This window comes from Camponotus vicinus, unplaced genomic scaffold (assembly GCF_025532165.1).
Source record: "Camponotus vicinus isolate PSW18456_S1 unplaced genomic scaffold, iyCamVici1.0 SCAF_5, whole genome shotgun sequence".
NCBI lineage: Eukaryota > Metazoa > Arthropoda > Insecta > Hymenoptera > Formicidae > Camponotus > Camponotus vicinus.
Genome location: NW_028141977.1, coordinates 6,180,265 through 6,198,438, shown reverse-complemented (window position 1 = coordinate 6,198,438; position 18,174 = coordinate 6,180,265). Strand labels below are relative to the sequence as shown.

General features: G+C 44.8%; 6 protein-coding genes across 8 annotated transcripts; 1 reads left to right on the top strand and 5 right to left on the bottom strand.

Annotated features, from left to right (window-relative positions):
• Nucleotides 1–206: 206 nt before the first annotated feature.
• On the bottom strand, nucleotides 207–1,326 carry LOC145972072 (uncharacterized). Its single transcript, XM_083100309.1, has 2 exons — nucleotides 1,056–1,326; nucleotides 207–972 (listed from the first exon to the last, which is right to left on the bottom strand). The coding sequence occupies exons 1-2, from the start codon at nucleotides 1,256–1,258 to the stop codon at nucleotides 363–365; spliced, it is 813 nt and encodes a 270-aa protein (XP_082956435.1). The 5' UTR covers nucleotides 1,259–1,326; the 3' UTR covers nucleotides 207–362.
• A 209-nt stretch (nucleotides 1,327–1,535) lies between these two features.
• LOC145972353 (matrix metalloproteinase-18-like) lies at nucleotides 1,536–3,209 on the bottom strand. Its single transcript, XM_083100909.1, has one exon. The coding sequence runs from the start codon at nucleotides 3,207–3,209 to the stop codon at nucleotides 1,536–1,538; it is 1,674 nt and encodes a 557-aa protein (XP_082957035.1).
• Nucleotides 3,210–4,407: 1,198 nt separating this feature from the next.
• LOC145972352 (uncharacterized) lies at nucleotides 4,408–5,661 on the bottom strand. The gene has a single exon (XM_083100908.1). The coding sequence runs from the start codon at nucleotides 5,659–5,661 to the stop codon at nucleotides 4,408–4,410; it is 1,254 nt and encodes a 417-aa protein (XP_082957034.1).
• Nucleotides 5,662–12,250: 6,589 nt separating this feature from the next.
• LOC145972351 (uncharacterized) lies at nucleotides 12,251–14,939 on the bottom strand. Its single transcript, XM_083100907.1, has one exon. It carries the CDS (start codon nucleotides 14,861–14,863, stop codon nucleotides 12,251–12,253), a length of 2,613 nt encoding a protein of 870 aa, XP_082957033.1. The 5' UTR covers nucleotides 14,864–14,939.
• On the bottom strand, nucleotides 14,882–16,111 carry LOC145972350 (uncharacterized). Its single transcript, XM_083100906.1, has one exon. The coding sequence runs from the start codon at nucleotides 16,109–16,111 to the stop codon at nucleotides 14,948–14,950; it is 1,164 nt and encodes a 387-aa protein (XP_082957032.1). The 3' UTR covers nucleotides 14,882–14,947.
• A 312-nt stretch (nucleotides 16,112–16,423) lies between these two features.
• Nucleotides 16,424–17,665, top strand: LOC145971936 (uncharacterized). 3 transcript variants are annotated; one of them, XM_083100040.1, is made up of 4 exons: nucleotides 16,424–16,496; nucleotides 16,590–16,909; nucleotides 16,962–17,201; nucleotides 17,270–17,665. In XM_083100040.1, the coding sequence occupies exons 2-4, from the start codon at nucleotides 16,591–16,593 to the stop codon at nucleotides 17,596–17,598; spliced, it is 888 nt and encodes a 295-aa protein (XP_082956166.1). In that variant the 5' UTR covers nucleotides 16,424–16,496; nucleotide 16,590; the 3' UTR covers nucleotides 17,599–17,665. The 3 variants fall into 3 exon arrangements, with proteins under 3 accessions (XP_082956166.1, XP_082956167.1, XP_082956165.1); XM_083100041.1 differs by having other exon boundaries at nucleotides 16,425–16,909; nucleotides 17,291–17,665; XM_083100039.1 differs by having other exon boundaries at nucleotides 16,425–16,909.
• The last annotated feature ends 509 nt before the right edge of the window (nucleotides 17,666–18,174 follow it).

The window sequence follows — 18,174 nt, the reverse complement described above, 5'->3', positions numbered from 1 at the left end:
CTGAAAGCATCGCGCATTAACGCATTAGCGCGTTAGCGCGGTTAGATTAAGGGGAGAGCGATAAGCGGTCGCGAACGAATTTCCGCTCCGTATTTCCTCGTTTTAATCTAAGCGGTATTCGTTTCCTATTTATGAATGAATGAAAACTCGATGTATCGGGAGAATATATTGCGCGTAGAGGTGTTTGTCTTTAAGGAGAAGGAGGAGGAGAGATGACGAATTTCGTGTTAAAATATTTTTTTATTATTTATTCGATTAACTTTACATGTGTATGTGCGAGTACATAAGTCGTCAATGGGATTGCGTTAGCGGCGTATATTTTTTTTCATTCGAATTTATATGCGCGGATACATAAATTGTTTTTACAAACTGTAGTAGAGTCCGAAAAGGAGAGCGTGTAACTCGCAATCGATTAAATCGTTCGCGTCGAAGTGTTCGTGTTGACGAATTCCTTCCGGAATATCATTCGGATGATCGATTTGCGTCGCGATATCGATGAAATTCGATAGTTTGTTGTCGACGGTTTCGAGCACGCCGGTTAGCGTCGCGACGATGCGATTCACGCATAATTCGAGATCGAACAGCGCTTTTACCGTGGCTTGCGACATGGATATGCGATTCTTTCCCGATTCGAATCGTAGTGTTTTGAGGTTGTTTATCTTGCCGAATCGAATCGTCGCGGTTCCGATTGTCGCGAACGTTGGAGCATGCGGATCTTCGGAGTCGTTCTCGAAATACCGTAGTATATCGTTGCGTAGAGCGAGCAGATCTTTCCACATATCTGCCGTCAACGAGATCTCTTTTCCGTGACAGTCTCCTAGAGCGATATCGACGTATGATTCTCGCTTTACGACGATAGCGATGTCGATGTACTTGTAAGACGTTTTAGTCAGCGCGTATCGTCTTCCTAATATGCGAATAGGATGTTTCGCGAAATTGATCTCGCGTTTAAACATCCAATTTCTCATCCATCTGTTGAAAAAATGAGGAAAAAAAGATTAGAGAAAGATAATCGAAAACGTTCCCGCGAGATAATTCGCGAGGTGTACACTTACTCGTTTTCGGTGTACAATTTGGCTTTTTTTTCCGCGGGCGGAGTGTCGCAGCAGTCCTGGGTATCGTCCTCATCTCGACGCAAAGGCGCGACGAAGGGATTGGACATTGCTGTTGCTGCTGATGTCGTCGTCGTCGTTTGCGGCGCCGATTGATTTTGATCCCCGAGGACTCGGCGATATTCCTGTCCGATTCCCGCGAACATGATCGGTCTCGCGAAGAAGGAATCGATGCTCGTTGGAAACACTTCGACACGTTGAGAGATGCGCGTTAATCTCGAGCACTGCGAAAAATGTTGCTCGTCGCGATCGAGATGCGCCTTATATACTCATTGTTTTTTTCGATTAACGGAAGTGCGGTTTGGAAAAAAAACGATGCGTTAAATATAACGATTTTCAATTTCTAGGCTGATGCGCATTCCAAACGAGGAAGCGGTTTAGAACAACGCGAAAGATATAATAATCTTAAAAAAACATTAAGTGTTAAAGTTTCCCCGCATAATTGTCGTTGTAGTCATCATTATCGTCGTCGTCGTCGTTATCATTATCATCATTTTCCGGTCTGTTGGCGGATACGTATTTTAGACGATATATCTTGGAAACGAGTTCCTGTAATTGATTTAGAATGCTTTCAGCGGGACATTTTATTCCGAGTATATTGAGATCGAAAGGACCGGCTGAGGTTATCGCGTCGATGAATTCGTTGTACGCGTAATAATCGTGTTTTTTGAGGAAATAGAGATTACCGTCAATGTGACGAAAAGCCGCCGTTATCGCGGACGGTATCCCGGAAAACGTATCCCATAGAGAGCCGTGTCTCATAATTGTCATCGCGCAATCGTTCATCTCGGCTATCTTATCGTCGTTATATATAACGTAACTGCGCCCCGCGTGTGTGTTTATCGCAGCGTTTATTTTAGCCTCGTGCGGAAATCCGATGTGCTCGATAGATCTCGGCCATCCTATTTTGAGTTGAAAATTCGAATCGGTGAGATAAACAGAGCCGTTCGCGAATATCACGATGTCTCCCGAGGGTTTCTGATACACGGTTGATATACGTGCGATATCGCGAGGGAAAAATTTAAAATAATCGGTGAATGAGAAGGACGAGCCGTAACGTTTTCTCTTTATATCGATCGACCATACGTTGCGTTTACGCGCGACGTATAAACGATGATTCATAATTAATGCTCCGTCTATACGTTTTAAGGCGCACAGATCAATGGTATTGGTAGGAGTCGTCGTTGTCGTTCTCACGGTCGTTGGCGTTACTGTAGTTGTCGGTGCTACTGTAGTTGTCGTTGTCGTTGTCGTTGTCGTTGTAGATGGAGTCGAAGTTTTCCACGATCCGTAGAGATTTCGTATACTTATGATATCTTCTATGCTCAATCTGAGCGGAAATTGTTTGTCTTCCGTAGGCGTATAAGCGTACATGACTGAATCTTCTCTCAGACTGTGAGTTAAACCTAAAGTGTGACCGATTTCATGCGTCAGCGTCTGAAGGAGATACAATCTATTCGATGGAGGTCTCGTTAGCGCGATGTGCCACGGTTCCGATTCATCGACGTGTACCTCGGTTACGTAATCGATCGTTCCCGTTGGAAAGAATGCGTGAGCGACGGCCGCTCCCGGACCCGTGAACGGTGACGGGCACGAGTCTCCATTCTTATCGTTCTCGTACACGTGTACGCCAGATTGATACGATATCAGTATATCGGGTTGTAACGTGTCACGCGAAAATGTTAGCGAAGAATGCTCGGACCATAGAGCGAACGCCATTTGAGTCGTGCGTAGAGTTTCTCTATTTGCTAGTTTAAAGTTCCACGTGAGATGCGTCTTCGGCCACTTTCGCGTTAATGAGCTGTGATTGTGAATGTCCGCGACGCCGCATCGCGGTTTGCGCATTATGCGAATTGTTTCCACATTTAGAATTCCATTTCCAGATAGACCGTAGTACTCTTGAAATAATGCCAATGCATCGCTTAGAAGGGTTGCGTTATCCAACGATTGTTGATTTTCATCGTTCTCCAGATAGCCGTAAATTCGCAGATAATGAAACGCTTCCGCGATATCGCTATCGGTCAGCGACGTAGCGACGACAAACGGAAGTGTCGATAGCGCGAACGATAACGCGAACGATATCGCGACGCGCGTCATGACTCTCGCGAGCGCGCGCACGGAAGCGAGTCGCTCGAATTCGCGAAAGCGCGATAGAGCATCGATCTCGATGAGAGAAGAAAAAAAGGAGGGGGAGAAAAAGAAGGGCGACGTGCATATATGAGTGCGTGAAAATCGTACGTTTAATTGTACAATTTTTTATTATAATACATTCAATTAGAGTCAGCCGGTGGCTGAAATCCTTGACAGTCGACGTATTAAATTAGCGATCGAGGAATGAACGCTTAATCGTAACACATATACGCCAAGTTAAAGATAATTCGTTAGATGAGTAAATATTACATTTAATTATTTAGTTAATATGGAAAGAATATTATATACTAAAGATAAACGCGTTTGAAGAAAGACGATGTGCGTATGAACGCTTAATCGTAATACGTTAGATGAGTAAATATATATATTTAACTATTTAGTTAATGTAGAAAAGAATAATACATTAAAGATTAATTGTAGATATAAAAATATCGTTATTTACATATCGTGTAATTGACTACGTCTCTCCAACCACCAATTATGTAGTTTACAAACGTTTTCTAAAGCGCAAATTTTCGTGTGGTAAGCGCAACGATAGGCGTGTGACGTGGCCAGCATTCGTAAAGGTCCGATGTCCTCGTAATCGGCGTCGATAGTTTCGATTGTTATATCGCGTTGCTCCGCAACTTCTCCCGTAATGTCGACCAACCATTTCTTCTTTTCATGACCCTTGACATAAATTGTCGTAGTAGTGTCCGCGTTAAGATTCTTCGACGCGCGACATATCGCGTCGCGGATGATCTGTCTAACACATTTATATTCCACGTATCCGTCGGTCCAATGGAATCCATGATGATTCAAAGTTAACCAACAGGCTTGCGATTTTTCACCTTTCGTCAATAAATTCCATGACATCGGAGCGCGAAAGACGTGATGCGTTAGATCTCTACCGTTCGCGAGTATCGCCACTTCTTTCGTTACGAATCGTTCGTTGACAATAAAACCTTGCAGATCGATAAAAATTGGTATCGCGATATTACTCGTAACCGTCGTCGCCGCTGCCATGGTCGAAAGAGAGAGATCAACGTTTATTTATTCCACAGTCTTATATATATAAAGACCCGCGGTTTATTCGTTTCACCGCTTCCGTCTCATTATTCCCTCTCTTTCTCTCTTTCAATTCGACGACAGTTTACGCGTCGCTTTATAGAATTTTACGCACAACATTCGTTAGCGGATTATATTCCACCACGCGATCGTGAATGATGAGACAATACGCCGTGGTGTTGGGTGGGACATTTTCTTTACAGTCGAATTCTAGACGAACGTCCACGGTGGCGCTCTTAATCGCCTCGTTTTGACGGGAACAATCTATTACTGCGAGCGGGCCGCAATATAAAAATTTATTCATAGTCAGAATTGCCCCGTCGTTTTTAGATCCATAATATGTTCGTCGAAATCGCGTGTACGCGTCATATAATATTGCGATTCTATTTTTATCGAAATCTAAATTCATATCGTCGTATGGATAGAAATCGGAATTAAGATACAATTTTACATTAGTTAGATTGCACGCGTCAAATCTAGAAATATCCTGCGATAGAATATTTTTCTTTCCGGTTTGTAACGCGAAAATGACGTAACGCGGTTTTTCGAGTTGCGTAGCCGCTTTTACGGCCCACGAGTGTTTGGTCGTGCTTTGCAATAGCGGAAATTCGTAAAGATCCCACGAGCGAAAGGGCATACTTAGATATCGACCGCTATCTAATGTGCGCAATAACGACAATTTATTAATGTCATTTAACGCTACGTGCGGCATACGCCATTGTATCTTCATCAGTTCTACTCTTGGCTCGTTTTCCTCGTGCGATATCAGACAATTGTGGTCATTTCGCGCTCGTATCAAAATCAATTCGTGACGCGCATTAATAACAATACGTTTGTAATCCTCGCAGAAACCTAATAGCGTGTTGAGAGGAACACAGAAGTTGAAGTCGTCCGTTGTTGCGACGCCGCTTGATCCGATTGCGAAATCCCATCCGGCATTCTTCAAGATATTTCCTCGTTCGCTTGTCAATGACACGTAATTCTTAATTGTACTTGTTATTCCGACATTGCGACTACGGTCAATTTCCACGCCGTCGAGTTCGTAGCGTATTTCTTCGAACATAAAGGCCACGCAGTTATTTACCAACCGTGGCGGTATCGAGGGGGTGGCCGATTTATCCGATACCGGCGGTTGTCGATCCGATGGAGCATTTTTCGTTAGTAATCTGCCCTCAATATAGAGAAAACTCTCGCATGGCAACGTATACAGATCCTGTTGTTGAATAGGAATTCGTATCTCGTCACTGTATCCGAAAGTGGTGTTGGCGTATGGATTATACGTGTGACTCTCAATCTTCACGATGCGATCATCGAAGATGGGTTCTCCGTCGATATTCAAAATGTCACGCATAATGTCGAACTATCGCGCGATTTTCGGTACAACGAAACCCATAGATCGTAGAAAAGCGATATTGGAGGCGGACAATCCTTTAACATTCTTCTCCCCCTTCGAACGTTCGATTCGAGTTTCGACGATACGATTATGGTTGCCGATGCCGCAACGCGCCTTCGCAGCATTAAATTCACTCACGACGAGCATTGCGCGAATCCTTATGTCTCTCTCTCTTTCTCTCTCTCCCCTCCTTTCCCGTTTTCACATCTTACTCACTCGCGTTCGTTTTATCGTCTGCGCCGTACGTGCAGACGAATCGTGATCTCTTCACCGCGAAAATCGATCAATCGATCATTCTGATCGACGACGCGCAACGATATATCGGTTACGAGTCGCGCGATAACCGGTAGATAAATAATCTGCGTTGGAATCTCCGACACTTTATATCCCGGTGGAACGTTCGGCGCGAATTCGTGTATCGTATGCGCAGATTTTCCATTTACATACGCACCCGTCGTCAAGTTGCATTCAACGCGAATCGTGTTAACCGCAATAATGTTCACAGGCTTATCGGACGCGTACCATTTATTCGGTTGTAATACGCGAGACGAGGAAAAACCTAATAACGAGCCGATATTATTCGGTTTGTCGAAATTAACTCGATACGCGCATTTAATTTCACTTCTCATGGTATTGTCGTTACCGCGTAGCGAGAAAATGCGCTCGCTTCCGCCGCCATCGCTACCGTCGACACTCTCATTCTCCTCTTCGTACTCGATGTCATACAGATATTCGCTGTCATTGTCGCTGTCGTTTTTTTCTTTTTTAGACTTATCTTCCGGTCGTCGTCGTCGTCGTTTGTGAAGAATTGCCGCTTTCAAATACGCACCTATGTCGCGCAACTCGTATGATCCTTCGGGAATCGAGATCATTTCGTCGTTATCATCGAAATAAAATTTATTATTCGAAACATTCACATTCGGTATTGTATTGTAGGTTTCAAAGTTAGTTAAACCGAGTTCGTAATCGTTGTCGCTCAAATCTAAAGGTGGAAAGTAGTTCGCCGTGAGAACGCTGCTTCTCCCAGTTAATGTAAGAATCAACGACATAGTGACGCACGTTATTATAATTAGATACCGAAAGGTTTTTTTTCTCCTCTCCAATCGATTTGTCGAAGAAAACGCAGACACAATTGTCCGCAAACACTCTGATCATAAGTTTGTTGAGAGTCACGATTATATGCGATACGCGTATCGCATCCGAGATAACGTTCTAGTTCTCGCGGCGGTCGTAGATTGCCGAAAGCGTCGAAGTAGATCGCCTCTTTTCCCTTTTTAGCATACGCCACCCAATGCGTACCTGGTCCCGAGGTGTCGTCCAGATTCACAATACCACTTTCATTGCGACAAACTCGCGCGGGCAGTGCGTTACGCATAAATACACCTCTGAAGTGACGCACACGAACGCGCAAGGCCGCGCGATTCAATTGTTCATTCGTCGTAACGCCAATTGGAATTACAACGTTACTCAATGTTTGCGCGATTTTTTTTTTTTCTTAACCACGCGTTTTCTCCTTTTCGTGACGCTTCCGCCACGCTTGTAAGGCGCGAGATATAAACCGCGACCTTCCATTGCTCGATTGTGTCGTTGCAGCTCCTCCAATTGTCGACGCGACGCTTTACCGTCGCTCACCATTTTCGCCACACCGGCCGCTCCACCGATTAACGATCCTAACGCCCCGAGTGCGGGTAACAGCGGTAAAAAGCCGCCGCGTTTCGCCGTAGGAAGAATTCGGCTCCTCGTTCTCTTTCTCGTACTCGTTTTCTTCTTGCCGCCACTTCTTCGCGTTCCAGTCATACCCATTCCTAATTTCGTTTTCGCCTTCATAGCTGCCCATACGGTCGATGACGCTAATCTTTCTCCGAAAGTCGAATCTCCGGCTCGAATACGTTCGAACGCTCTCGCTCCGAGCGCTCGATCCGCGATGTGCCGATCGGCAAGATCGTCGCTTTGCGAATAAGCGATATCGTGCTCGCGACAAGCCGCGTCCAACGGATTAATCCCTCGATCGCCTCGCGCGAGTCGCTTCGCGAGACGAGTACCGGGACCGCAAAACTGATATCCAGGTATATGTAGTTCGAATGGAAGAGTGTTTATAACTTTATTAAGTAAACCTCTACCACCGATGTCCTTCGCGTAATTCATACGATCGTCGTCTTATTTTTTATGCACGCGTAACAATCTTTAATCATCGGTGGCGGACCATCAATGTGATCTCGTTGCCACGGTTGATTATGATGTTTATGACAGAGCCGATATTGCTCCATATCGGGATCGTTCTTCAAATGTACGGGCAATTTTTCCCACAGTCGATCGACGAAGCAGCCATATTTGTCTAGTAAGAGTTTTTTCGGAACGTATTGTAACTGATCGACACTGAGTCCGAGAATATCGGAATCGTTCACCAATAGAATAAACATATCGATTCGTTGTGCGCAGATAACGAATAAATCTATATATCGTTTCACAATTCGTCGAGCGCGGACGTCAAAAGTGCGCGATTTTATCACGTCATCGCTGCCGTCATCAATCGAACTAACAACGCGACCGTTCTTCTCTCTCTTTTTTATCCGTCGCGCGCGCACGAGTCTGCGCACGATGCGTTTCGTTCGTCAACCGATCGCGATAAGAGTGTCGAATATCGACGGTAAAACGAGTTCGATGAATGAGAAACAACGGAAACACGGTTATTTATTACCAACCGCAATTCGTTGCGTAATTTGCGGTCCGTCTAATTGCGGTAAAACAAACGTGTTGATAAGTCTTTTGGAGAGTCCTCACGGCGTGAGATTCGAGAACGTATATGTTTACTCAAAATCGTTACATCAGCCCAAGTATCGATATTTAGAAAAATTATTGAAACCGATGGAAGATATCGGTTATTTTACGTATTCGAACAATACCGACGTTATTTTACCGAGCGAGGCGCTACCGAATTCGATATTCGTGTTCGACGACGTGGCTTGTGATAAACAGGACGCTGTAAGGGAATACTTTGCTATGGGGCGACATGTCAACGTTGATTGTTTCTATCTGTGCCAGTCGTATGCTAAAATACCGAAACATTTGATACGCGATAACGCGAATCTGTTAATACTTTTTAAACAAGATGGCACTAATCTTAAACACATATATAACGATCACGTAAATACCGATATGTCGTATGATGATTTTTACGCGTTGTGTCGCGCGTGTTGGAAATATCGATACGGTTTTCTAGTGATCGACAAAGATAGCGCGTTACGTAACGGTAGATACAGGCGAGGATTCAATGATTACATCGTGCCGTAAGACGTTATAATTATCGCCGTTGTCGTCGCGGCTATCATAGAGAAGGAAAGAGAAAGAGAGAGAAAGAGAAAGAAGGCGAGACGTTGACGAGCAACGCGCGATGACGGATGTGGATAGGCGTGAGAAAACCGCGAAAGAGATAGCGAGAACGCGCGCGTCAATTCGCAAGAAGCACAGAGCATTGAAGACCGGTAAAATGGAGAGTGAGACGGCTTTAGAAACGCAATTCAAACCGATTGTCGAACCGTTGCGTCATATCGCCGAGCGTATGGGAGACGATTCCGCGCGAAAGGAATTAGTGAAACGTGAAATTGTGAGGAAGAACGAAATTGATAACGACAATGACGAATATGACGATGACGCATTTGCACGAGATATCGGGAAAAAAACGATGATGCGAGAGGAAGAGGAGAACGAAGAAGAAACGGAGAGAGACGCATTACCGTTGCTATCCGCGAAAAATTTGAAGGCTAAACGATTTCAACGTTTGGGCGGTACGTCGGATTCGCCTGCGGCGACTTCAACACCCGCAGGAGCGTCAAATATATCGCCTGCAAAGCGGCTTAAATTCGCAAGAGAAGAATCTTTCGCGGAGCCATTCGTCGAAGAGACGTTCGAGACGAGCGACGACGTCTTCAATTCGCCCCCCGCAGTATTCGAAACGTCAATCAGACAGTCTCTGCGATCTCCTCGAGGACGGGATCTCTTACGCAGTCAATTAGGTCCGTTGGCGCGAAGATACATAGGTACACTTCTAAGCGGTATATCGAGCGAATTCGATTATGTTTACGGCGTTTACTTTTCCGACACCGGCGCTATGCTTGGAAATAAACGATTCGACGTAGGCGCGGACGATGCGATATTTATAGATGGAGTTAAATATGTCGGTACTCCTGGTCTGTTCGAATTAATCTTCAAGAGAATTCCCGACGATCTCAAGTATACAGAGAGAGATAAAGCGGCGTATAAGAGTATACTGTTGCAAACTAATGCTCATAGACGCGAACATAATACTCGTTTACCGGTATTAGGAAATAAGGGATACAAATACAAGCATGTTATAGCGCCGATTTTACAAAAGGACAATCCGAGAAAAAGAATCGGCGGAGGTCGCGTACCATCCGTCATGCGCGCGATCAACGATACCGTGGATTATGTTCATTGGGACAATCCGAATGAATTGGTAGATCGTCTTCGATTGCTAGACGCCTCTCGTCGAGCTGGCAACAACGCTCACGACAACGAAATCTTATCGATAATCGAGGAGCTTCGCGAAGCGGGCGCGATATTGTGAGATATCGCGTCGAGACAGCGGCAAGCGCGCACGCGTATAACAACGAAATCTTATTGATAATCGAGGAGCTTCGCGAAGCGGGTGCGATACCGTGAGATATCGCGTCGAGACAGCGGCAAGCGCGCACGCGTTATTCGACCGCGCGATGCCTGTAAACAAATTCGGCGTATCATTACAGAAAAAAAAACGCGAACACAGTTATAGCGGTAAATTACGCGCGAGTGTAGAATCTCTACGAAATTACGTGCGCAATAACGCGTTGTGTCTGAGCATCGACGCCTCTTCCTCCACGTCGCATTACGACGCTCGAAATTTCAAGATACAGCGAGTAGCCTGGCCGATCGATGACGACGACGTGACGAGCAAGAAATACGTCGCGCGTATTATACGCGACGCGCAAACGGAAGAGGGAAAACAGCGCGAGAATATAAGATTTCTAATAACGAAACTAGAGAACAGCGCGAACTCGTCAACGAAGGATCTGTACGCGAAAATCGACACTGTTCAGAATGCCGCGAATGAAAGTACGCGTTCTCTGAAAAACGAAACTTCTCAAATTTTCACGAAACAGAACGCTCTCGAGAGTCGATTACAAACGCTTGAGAATTTGCAGACGCTCGTTGCGACGAAAATCGAGATCGCTAAGCGAATAAGCGATTTAGAAAAGTTTATCGAGACGACTAAAAACGCATTAAATAAAGCATCGAAGGATTTGAAGATTTCGACGACGCAAATGGTGCGGAACGAAGTATTGCATCTAAAGAAAAATATAAACGAATTAGCGCGAAAAATAACTACGACGACGACGATTCCTAAAACGAGCAAATCAAGCGCGATAGTTATTAAAGAGAACGATAACATTGCGAATAAAGGTCAGCAGTCTAAAAAAGGATAACAAAAAAGAAAGAGAGAGCGTTAATGAAATGAGTGCCGCGAAACGAAAACTCGTAAATGAACTGCACGCACCTGCGAGAAAGAATTTCCCCCGCCGACGCGTCATCGTACGCGGATACGATGATTTGTGGCAAGCGGATGTCGTCGAAATGCGCCCTTACGCTAGACACAATAGAGGTTACAATTACATACTCACTATTATCGACGTTCTAAGTAAATATGCGTGGGCGATACCACTTAAGAAAAAAAGCGGCATCGAAGTTACTCGAGCTCTCTCAAATGTAACACGTACTTCCAAACGCTATCCGAGAAATTTGCAAACTGACAAAGGAAAGGAGTTCTATAACGCTGAGATGCGCGGATTCGTAGAAAAACATGGAATCAATCACTATTCAACGTATTCGGTGCTAAAAGCCTCGATCGTCGAACGTTTCAATCGCACACTCAAAAATTCCATGTGGAAATATTTTACGTTGAACGGAACTTACAAGTGGCTCGACGCGCTACCGCATCTAATATCTGAATACAACGCTCATAAACATCGAACTATTGGGATGCGTCCAATCGACGTGACGCCCGCTCGAGCGTCGAAACTTCTGTCGACGGTGTACAGCCGCCCGAAGATCGCCGCTCCGGGAAAATTTCGACCGAACGATCCCGTGCGCGTGAGCAAGTACAAAACACTTTTCGAGAAGGGATATACGCCGAACTGGACTACGGAAATCTTTCGCGTAGCTGAGGTTCGAAAGACGAATCCCGTGACGTACATGCTGACAGATTCGCGCGGCGAACCGATAGCCGGAGGATTCTACGAGTACGAATTGCAACGAGTCTCCGATCCCGACGTGTATCTCGTCGAGAGAATATTACGTCAGAAGGGTAATATGGCGCTCGTAAAGTGGTTGGGAATGGACAAATCGCATAATTCTTGGATAAATAAAACTAACATATTGTAATACGTTATAATAAATACTTTATGTGCAAATAGTGAAATAAAAGAAAAAAAAGATACATTGTGTGTATATATATTTACAAACTATTAACTCGCTCGCAATCATTTTTTTTTTCTTACAGAGGTATCTTATAATGTCCCCACGGTAAAGTGTCGACTGAATCGGGTATAACATAACGTTTATCGTCATACGGGCTGAGCGCAATTTTCGTCTCGCGAACAGTATACATCTCGTGTAATTTCGATCTCAAACACGACTGTTCGCGAATCATTTCGATCTCGCGTTTCAAACATCGCGTATAATCGTCAAATGTCAACATTTTCGCAACGACGCCTCTCTTCACTCCTTTACTCTTTTTAGTATCGCTTTTACCCTCGACTCGCAACGCATACATTTTCGCTCTGAGTCCTACGAATTCTAACATGAGAGCACCGTTATTCTCATCTTTCATCAAACCGAGAACCTTCTTATTCGCGCGCGGCATACCGTAAGGATTGTCGTCGACATAATCGCTCGTATCGAATTTATCAATGTCGCGTCTCATTTGTTCGTACGCGTCTTCGCATTCGATACTATACACGAAACTATCCGTATCGGTATATAATATTCTACACTTATCACCGTAGAGCGGTAACATGTATTCGTAGTGAAAAGCATACAAGCGAATCTTAGATATATCGAGAATAGACATGCCGACGTAAATCGGTTTGTTAATTTTCGCTTCCAATTTACGCAATTCCACGGCCATGAGAGTCTCCGAGAATACGCTTCTACTGTGAAAATTCGGTTTAGAGATCAACGCTTCGGCTCCATATCGTCCATCCCATTTAGTCACAAGTCTAACATCCACGCGATTACGCACGTTCTCCATAGTTTTACCGAAGACGGCATTGTTCATCAACTTGTATAAATTTTTCTCAAAATCATTACTCGCATTAGTACGTAAACGCGTATTAAATTCCACGTATCCGCGTAACCACGGCGACTGTAAAAAACGCAACGCTCGATGAATCTTTGTCAAATGCAGACCGTGACGAATACACTGCTGCAAATTACGATAATGTGTGACGTATCGACGCTTATCGTATAGCGTAGCTAGAAGCTTGCTCTGTCGCTTTCCAGGCGGCGTGTCGCGTATAGGACAAAACGGTAAATCGGCGTGGGTGTCGTGCGCATTAATCGGATAATCTAGATCGACCTCCAAAATATAACCAACGGGCGAATCCTCCGCTATAGAATTTACATCGAAATTTTCAAAATCTCTAACCCACTCGAATTGTTTATAGGGTAACGATTGACACATCGCCCAACCGTACAAATTATTAATATCTAAATACATCAGATAGATCGACGGTTGCGACGAATCGAACGCGCTCATGTATTTATTGTTCGCGCGAGCGTATCTATTCGAACACTGACTGAGACCGCCGCGTATTCCGCGCTCCACAAACATCATCATGTCAATATCGGTGAGTAGCTCGAAACGAATTCCGCTGTATTTCAGCATCGCATCCCACGTGTATCCCGGCAACGTGAAATAATACGCGGGATCTAAACCGTAACTCTCCAGACAAGCGGCGCGAAAATTTTCAAACACGTCTGCGAGTAAAAGAACATCGGTCTTTAGATAGAGATCGCTGTAATCGCCCAACGTTTCGATTCGAAATCGCTCCCAAACGCGAATCGCGTGGGCATAATCGTTTTCAGATACAATGTCGTCAATCAACGAGCTGTAGAAGGAATCACGCGGCGGAAGACGCGTCTCTCGCAATCTCTCGATGCTATCGATATACTCGTATGGAAACACGCCCTTGCGCGTAAGAAGTTTAAAGTCGTCGTCGACGAGACGGTAAAATTCGCCTCGCGTGATCGTCAACTTACTCTCGTCGAGATACGACGTTAGTTTTTCGAGACTAGCGTTTAAAAATTTGAACGAATCCACAAATCGTAATTTAACGCATTTAGAACGTATAGAGCTTCCATCGTTTCGCTTATCGGTCGTCGTTGTCGTCGCGGTATCTTGAACGTTCTTCGTGAAAGCTATATACGATTCCTTCGTTACCGGCAACAACTCGACGCTACCGGGATAAGCATTAGCCACATCTCTAATAATAAAATGCGCGTCGTAACCCGACAGATTATGAAAAAACACAGGTATAACGTGAGAATCCTTGTAATTTAAATTACAATTAGAATGCGCCGGACCTCTGAAACGGCCGGTCAAATGACAATGATCGCGCACGCGAATGTCTCCCACCTCAAACGATCTATCGCACACGTGACAACGCGTCGCGTTCGCGAATCTCTCGCATTCCTCGAGCGTAAGATTCACCATCGGTACCGCGGTATCGAGAATGATCTTCACGCGCTGCGCCAATTCGTGCAACTCGCGCACGAACCACGCGACGCATCTCTCGCCACGATAAGATCTGTACGCCGATGCGGCATCATCAAAGGAGCAGCGCGTGTAATAACCTACGCTGTGAACTTTATGATGTTGAGTGATAATCGTGTTCGCGGTTCTCCTCTTCTCACTTCCATCTTTCTTCTTCTCCAGCACGCATTCCAAATCGGCATACACCACGAACGGAATTCGTTCCTTTCTCGAAAAATTATCGAACGTCAACCACTTATCATCCTCGCTGGGAAGAACGATCGCGCAATCGTTCAATTTCTCGCAGTCCGCGCTATGCGCAATCAACTTCTCGTTCGTATAAAAATAATGCATGCACCTACGAAAGAAAAAAATACAATGAAATGGACATTAGATCGATATTTCATTACCGAACTATTTTTTACAATCAAAAAAAACTCACCTATCGCACACGTACGTCTTGTTTCGTCGTTTACTCACTTGCGCGCCGACTAAACGAGAGAGATTCTTAACGCAAGCGAAATGTCCAATCTCGTTGTCTTCGCGCGTCGTATCGCTCAAATACAGCAGATTAACGTGTCTCTCCCTCTTTCGATTCGTCAAACGAAGAGGAACGATACAAATTCTGCTGTCACCGTTCTTCCCGCGTCTTCTCTCTCCGACGGTATACACGTTCACCGATATCTCGTTCAATCGTTCAAATCGTCCGATTCCATTTAAAGTCATAGGTAACTCGCAATCCTCCAGTTTCAACACCGTGGAATAATGCGGATATCGCGAACTTCTCTCACTATTTCGATTAACGGGATACAAAGCGGCGATTACCGACCACGCGAAACACGCCTCATCGTTAGTTCGGACGTTAACCACCGCTCTTTTCATCTGAATTTCCCGCGGAACTCGCACGTAACAACCAGCGCGCATAGGATTATATCTATTCACATTCACCGTTAAGTCGAGTATGCGCGACAAAGCCCATCCGCTATCGCGTTCTTGAAATTCCTCCAAAGACGTCATAATATCGTCGATGACGCGATTGTCGTACCACTCGCGCAAATCCGTCGCGGGCAAAAGCGAATGATTTCTCGTGGCGATAGTCTTAACGGCAATCTCATCACCCGATACGAATTCTCCGTTAAAAATCGTATTCACTTTAACGCTATGACATCGACCCATAACGTCTCGCACGCGACGAAGCACGGTATCCCTAGCGTCCTCGAGAAATCGCAAAGGTTCAATATAATCTAGATTAATCACTGCGCCGGTCAACACGCGTCTCTTGAAAGCCGTATCGATTTCGGTCCACGTGAATCCCGCGCGCGACTCGACTTCCCCGCCATCCCCGTCCTCGCTCTCGCGTCTCTCGACACCCGCGCCCTCGCGCTCGAAGCGTCTCCGCAAATGATCCCTCGTACCGATTACTCGTAGAATTCGAGCGACCAAGGAAAAAATCGCTCCCGTCGAAACTCGTCGTCGCGCATCTCGACATCTCTCGCGCAATGTCGCGAGACACTCGTCACATCGTCTCACCCACGCGCGATAATCGTCCGTCGTAGCGACTTCGCGCGCGCTCTCGAGCACTCGACGTTCTTCTTCGCGCATGGCTGCGTCCTTTCCCGCAAAAATCGTCGCGTTTATTTTATACGTTCGAATGATAAAAAAATTACACTCGAAACCGCAAAAAACCGGAATAAATCAACACTACGTATCCAAGGGAAAACGACTAATCTATCGACGATACCGCATTCGTCCGGGATTCACTCGTTATCGCGCACGCACGCGTATCTCGAGGAAAAAAACAAAACGGTGAATTTCAGGATGTGAGATGCATACGCGATATGATATTACTAAGAATAAACTATATATAAGGCTTAGCGATAATAATTTCTAATTAGTAACATACGAATAACGAAAAGTACCACTACTATTAAAGGCATGTCAACTACTTCTGAGACGGATTCCGAAAAAGACCCGTTCGACCCACATTGTACGTGTATGCATACGACGAAATTTCCATTAACCGATTTAAAAAAAAACGCGATAGGTAAAAAATTAATGGAATCTTGTTCCGCGAAAACAGCATGTCGTCCTCTCGAGAGATTTATAGTACCGAAAAGAATTTGCAATGTAACGAAATATTACCTGCATCGCCAATATCAGGATCGTCGCAACATAACGACCGAACGAATACTCGAAACGTGCGTAAGCACGCACGCGAGAGCGGCGAATTACAACTTCATGCTACTGATAGATCGTCCGTATATAAGCGAAAAAAAATACGAAAATGCCGAAATTCTATATCTACCGGAGTACGAGGACGGCGCATGGTTGCCGTGCCAACGCGAGGACAACAGGAAAAGCTACATAAAAATTTAAACGCCGATCGTAAAAATCACACAGGTAAAGTAACGCATTATTATAAAATTAACTAAAACTGTAAATACTCATATAGAGTGTTTAGATGCGAACATCGACAACGACGACGACGACGAACTGTGGATAGATTGGACGACGAATCAAATCGTGCTATGCAAAGAAAAAAAATTACGATGCGACGAAGTATTACCCGCATCGCCGATACTAGGACCGTCGCAACATAACGATCGAACGAATACTCGAGACGAATTGCAACTTCGTGCTAATGATGAATCGTCCGTATATATAAGCGAAAGCGAAAATAAAATACGAAAAGGTAAAATAAAGCGTTATTATAAAAAAGTAAATTACGCACGCAATGTCGTTTATTAACTAAAACTGTAGATACTCATATGGAGTGTTTAGATGCGGATATCGACAGCGACGACGAACCATGGATAGATTGGACGACGAATCAAATGGTGTGGAAAAGACGTTTTCAACCATTAAACACACTGTGCGAATTAGCGATCCACGCTTTTTTCAAGAACCGCATTGTTTTGGACGATTCGGATATCAATACTTTACCCACAATCTTACAACGAGATATATGGAACGCTTGGCGGAAGCTGCTAAACGCGGAGGTCGTACTCATGCGTACGCGAGGTTACGCTACAAATTGGGAAAGATGGTACCGCAACGTCTTTATTCGACAAACACGCTATGCGAATTAGCGATCCGCACTTTTTTTCAAGAACCGTACTAAACAGCTAAAAAACCGAAGGATAAAGCGAGCGTCGATCTAACAAAAAATAATAAAAAATATTTTACTCGAATCGATCTAACGAAATAATAAAAAAAATATTTTACTCGAAATTCGTCGTTCTTCTCGTATTATTATCGCCCGCTTCTATCTCTCTCCCGTTCCTGACGCGCGTGCAAAAAAATATAATACGCGCGATTCGTATCCAAGACCTAAAAGATACACTCATCGTCGAACAGATACGCCGCCGTATTGTTATCGGCTTCCCCTTCTTCCTCTTACGGAGGTCTCTCTCGCACGCGCTAACGAACCGGCGGCGGCTCGCCCCCTCGCTCTAACGAAATAATAAAAAAATATTTTACTCGAAATTCGTCGTTCTTCTCGTATTATTATCGCCCACTTCCATCTCTCTTCCGCTCCTGACGCGCGTACAAAAAATATAATACGCGCGATTCGTATCCAAGACCTAAAAGATGACGAACAGATACGCCGCCGTATTGTTATCGGCTTCCCCTTCTTCCTCTTACGGAGGTCTCTCTCGCACGCG

What these genes read in the sequence shown, in the direction of transcription:
- LOC145972072 (XM_083100309.1), bottom strand. Translation starts at nt 1,258, where the DNA reads ATGTTCGCGGGAATCGGACAGGAATATCGCCGAGTCCTCGGGGATCAA. An exon ending in AAATTGTACACCGAAAACGA is followed by an intron (nt 973 to 1,055) that starts GTAAGTGTACAC and finishes TTTTTTCAACAG; the next exon opens with ATGGATGAGAAATTGGATGT.
- LOC145972353 (XM_083100909.1), bottom strand. Translation starts at nt 3,209, where the DNA reads ATGACGCGCGTCGCGATATCGTTCGCGTTATCGTTCGCGCTATCGACA.
- LOC145972352 (XM_083100908.1), bottom strand. Translation starts at nt 5,661, where the DNA reads ATGCGTGACATTTTGAATATCGACGGAGAACCCATCTTCGATGATCGC.
- LOC145972351 (XM_083100907.1), bottom strand. Translation starts at nt 14,863, where the DNA reads ATGCATTATTTTTATACGAACGAGAAGTTGATTGCGCATAGCGCGGAC.
- LOC145972350 (XM_083100906.1), bottom strand. Translation starts at nt 16,111, where the DNA reads ATGCGCGAAGAAGAACGTCGAGTGCTCGAGAGCGCGCGCGAAGTCGCT.
- LOC145971936 (XM_083100040.1), top strand. Translation starts at nt 16,591, where the DNA reads ATGTCGTCCTCTCGAGAGATTTATAGTACCGAAAAGAATTTGCAATGT. An exon ending in CGATCGTAAAAATCACACAG is followed by an intron (nt 16,910 to 16,961) that starts GTAAAGTAACGC and finishes ATACTCATATAG; the next exon opens with AGTGTTTAGATGCGAACATC. An exon ending in CGAAAATAAAATACGAAAAG is followed by an intron (nt 17,202 to 17,269) that starts GTAAAATAAAGC and finishes CTAAAACTGTAG; the next exon opens with ATACTCATATGGAGTGTTTA.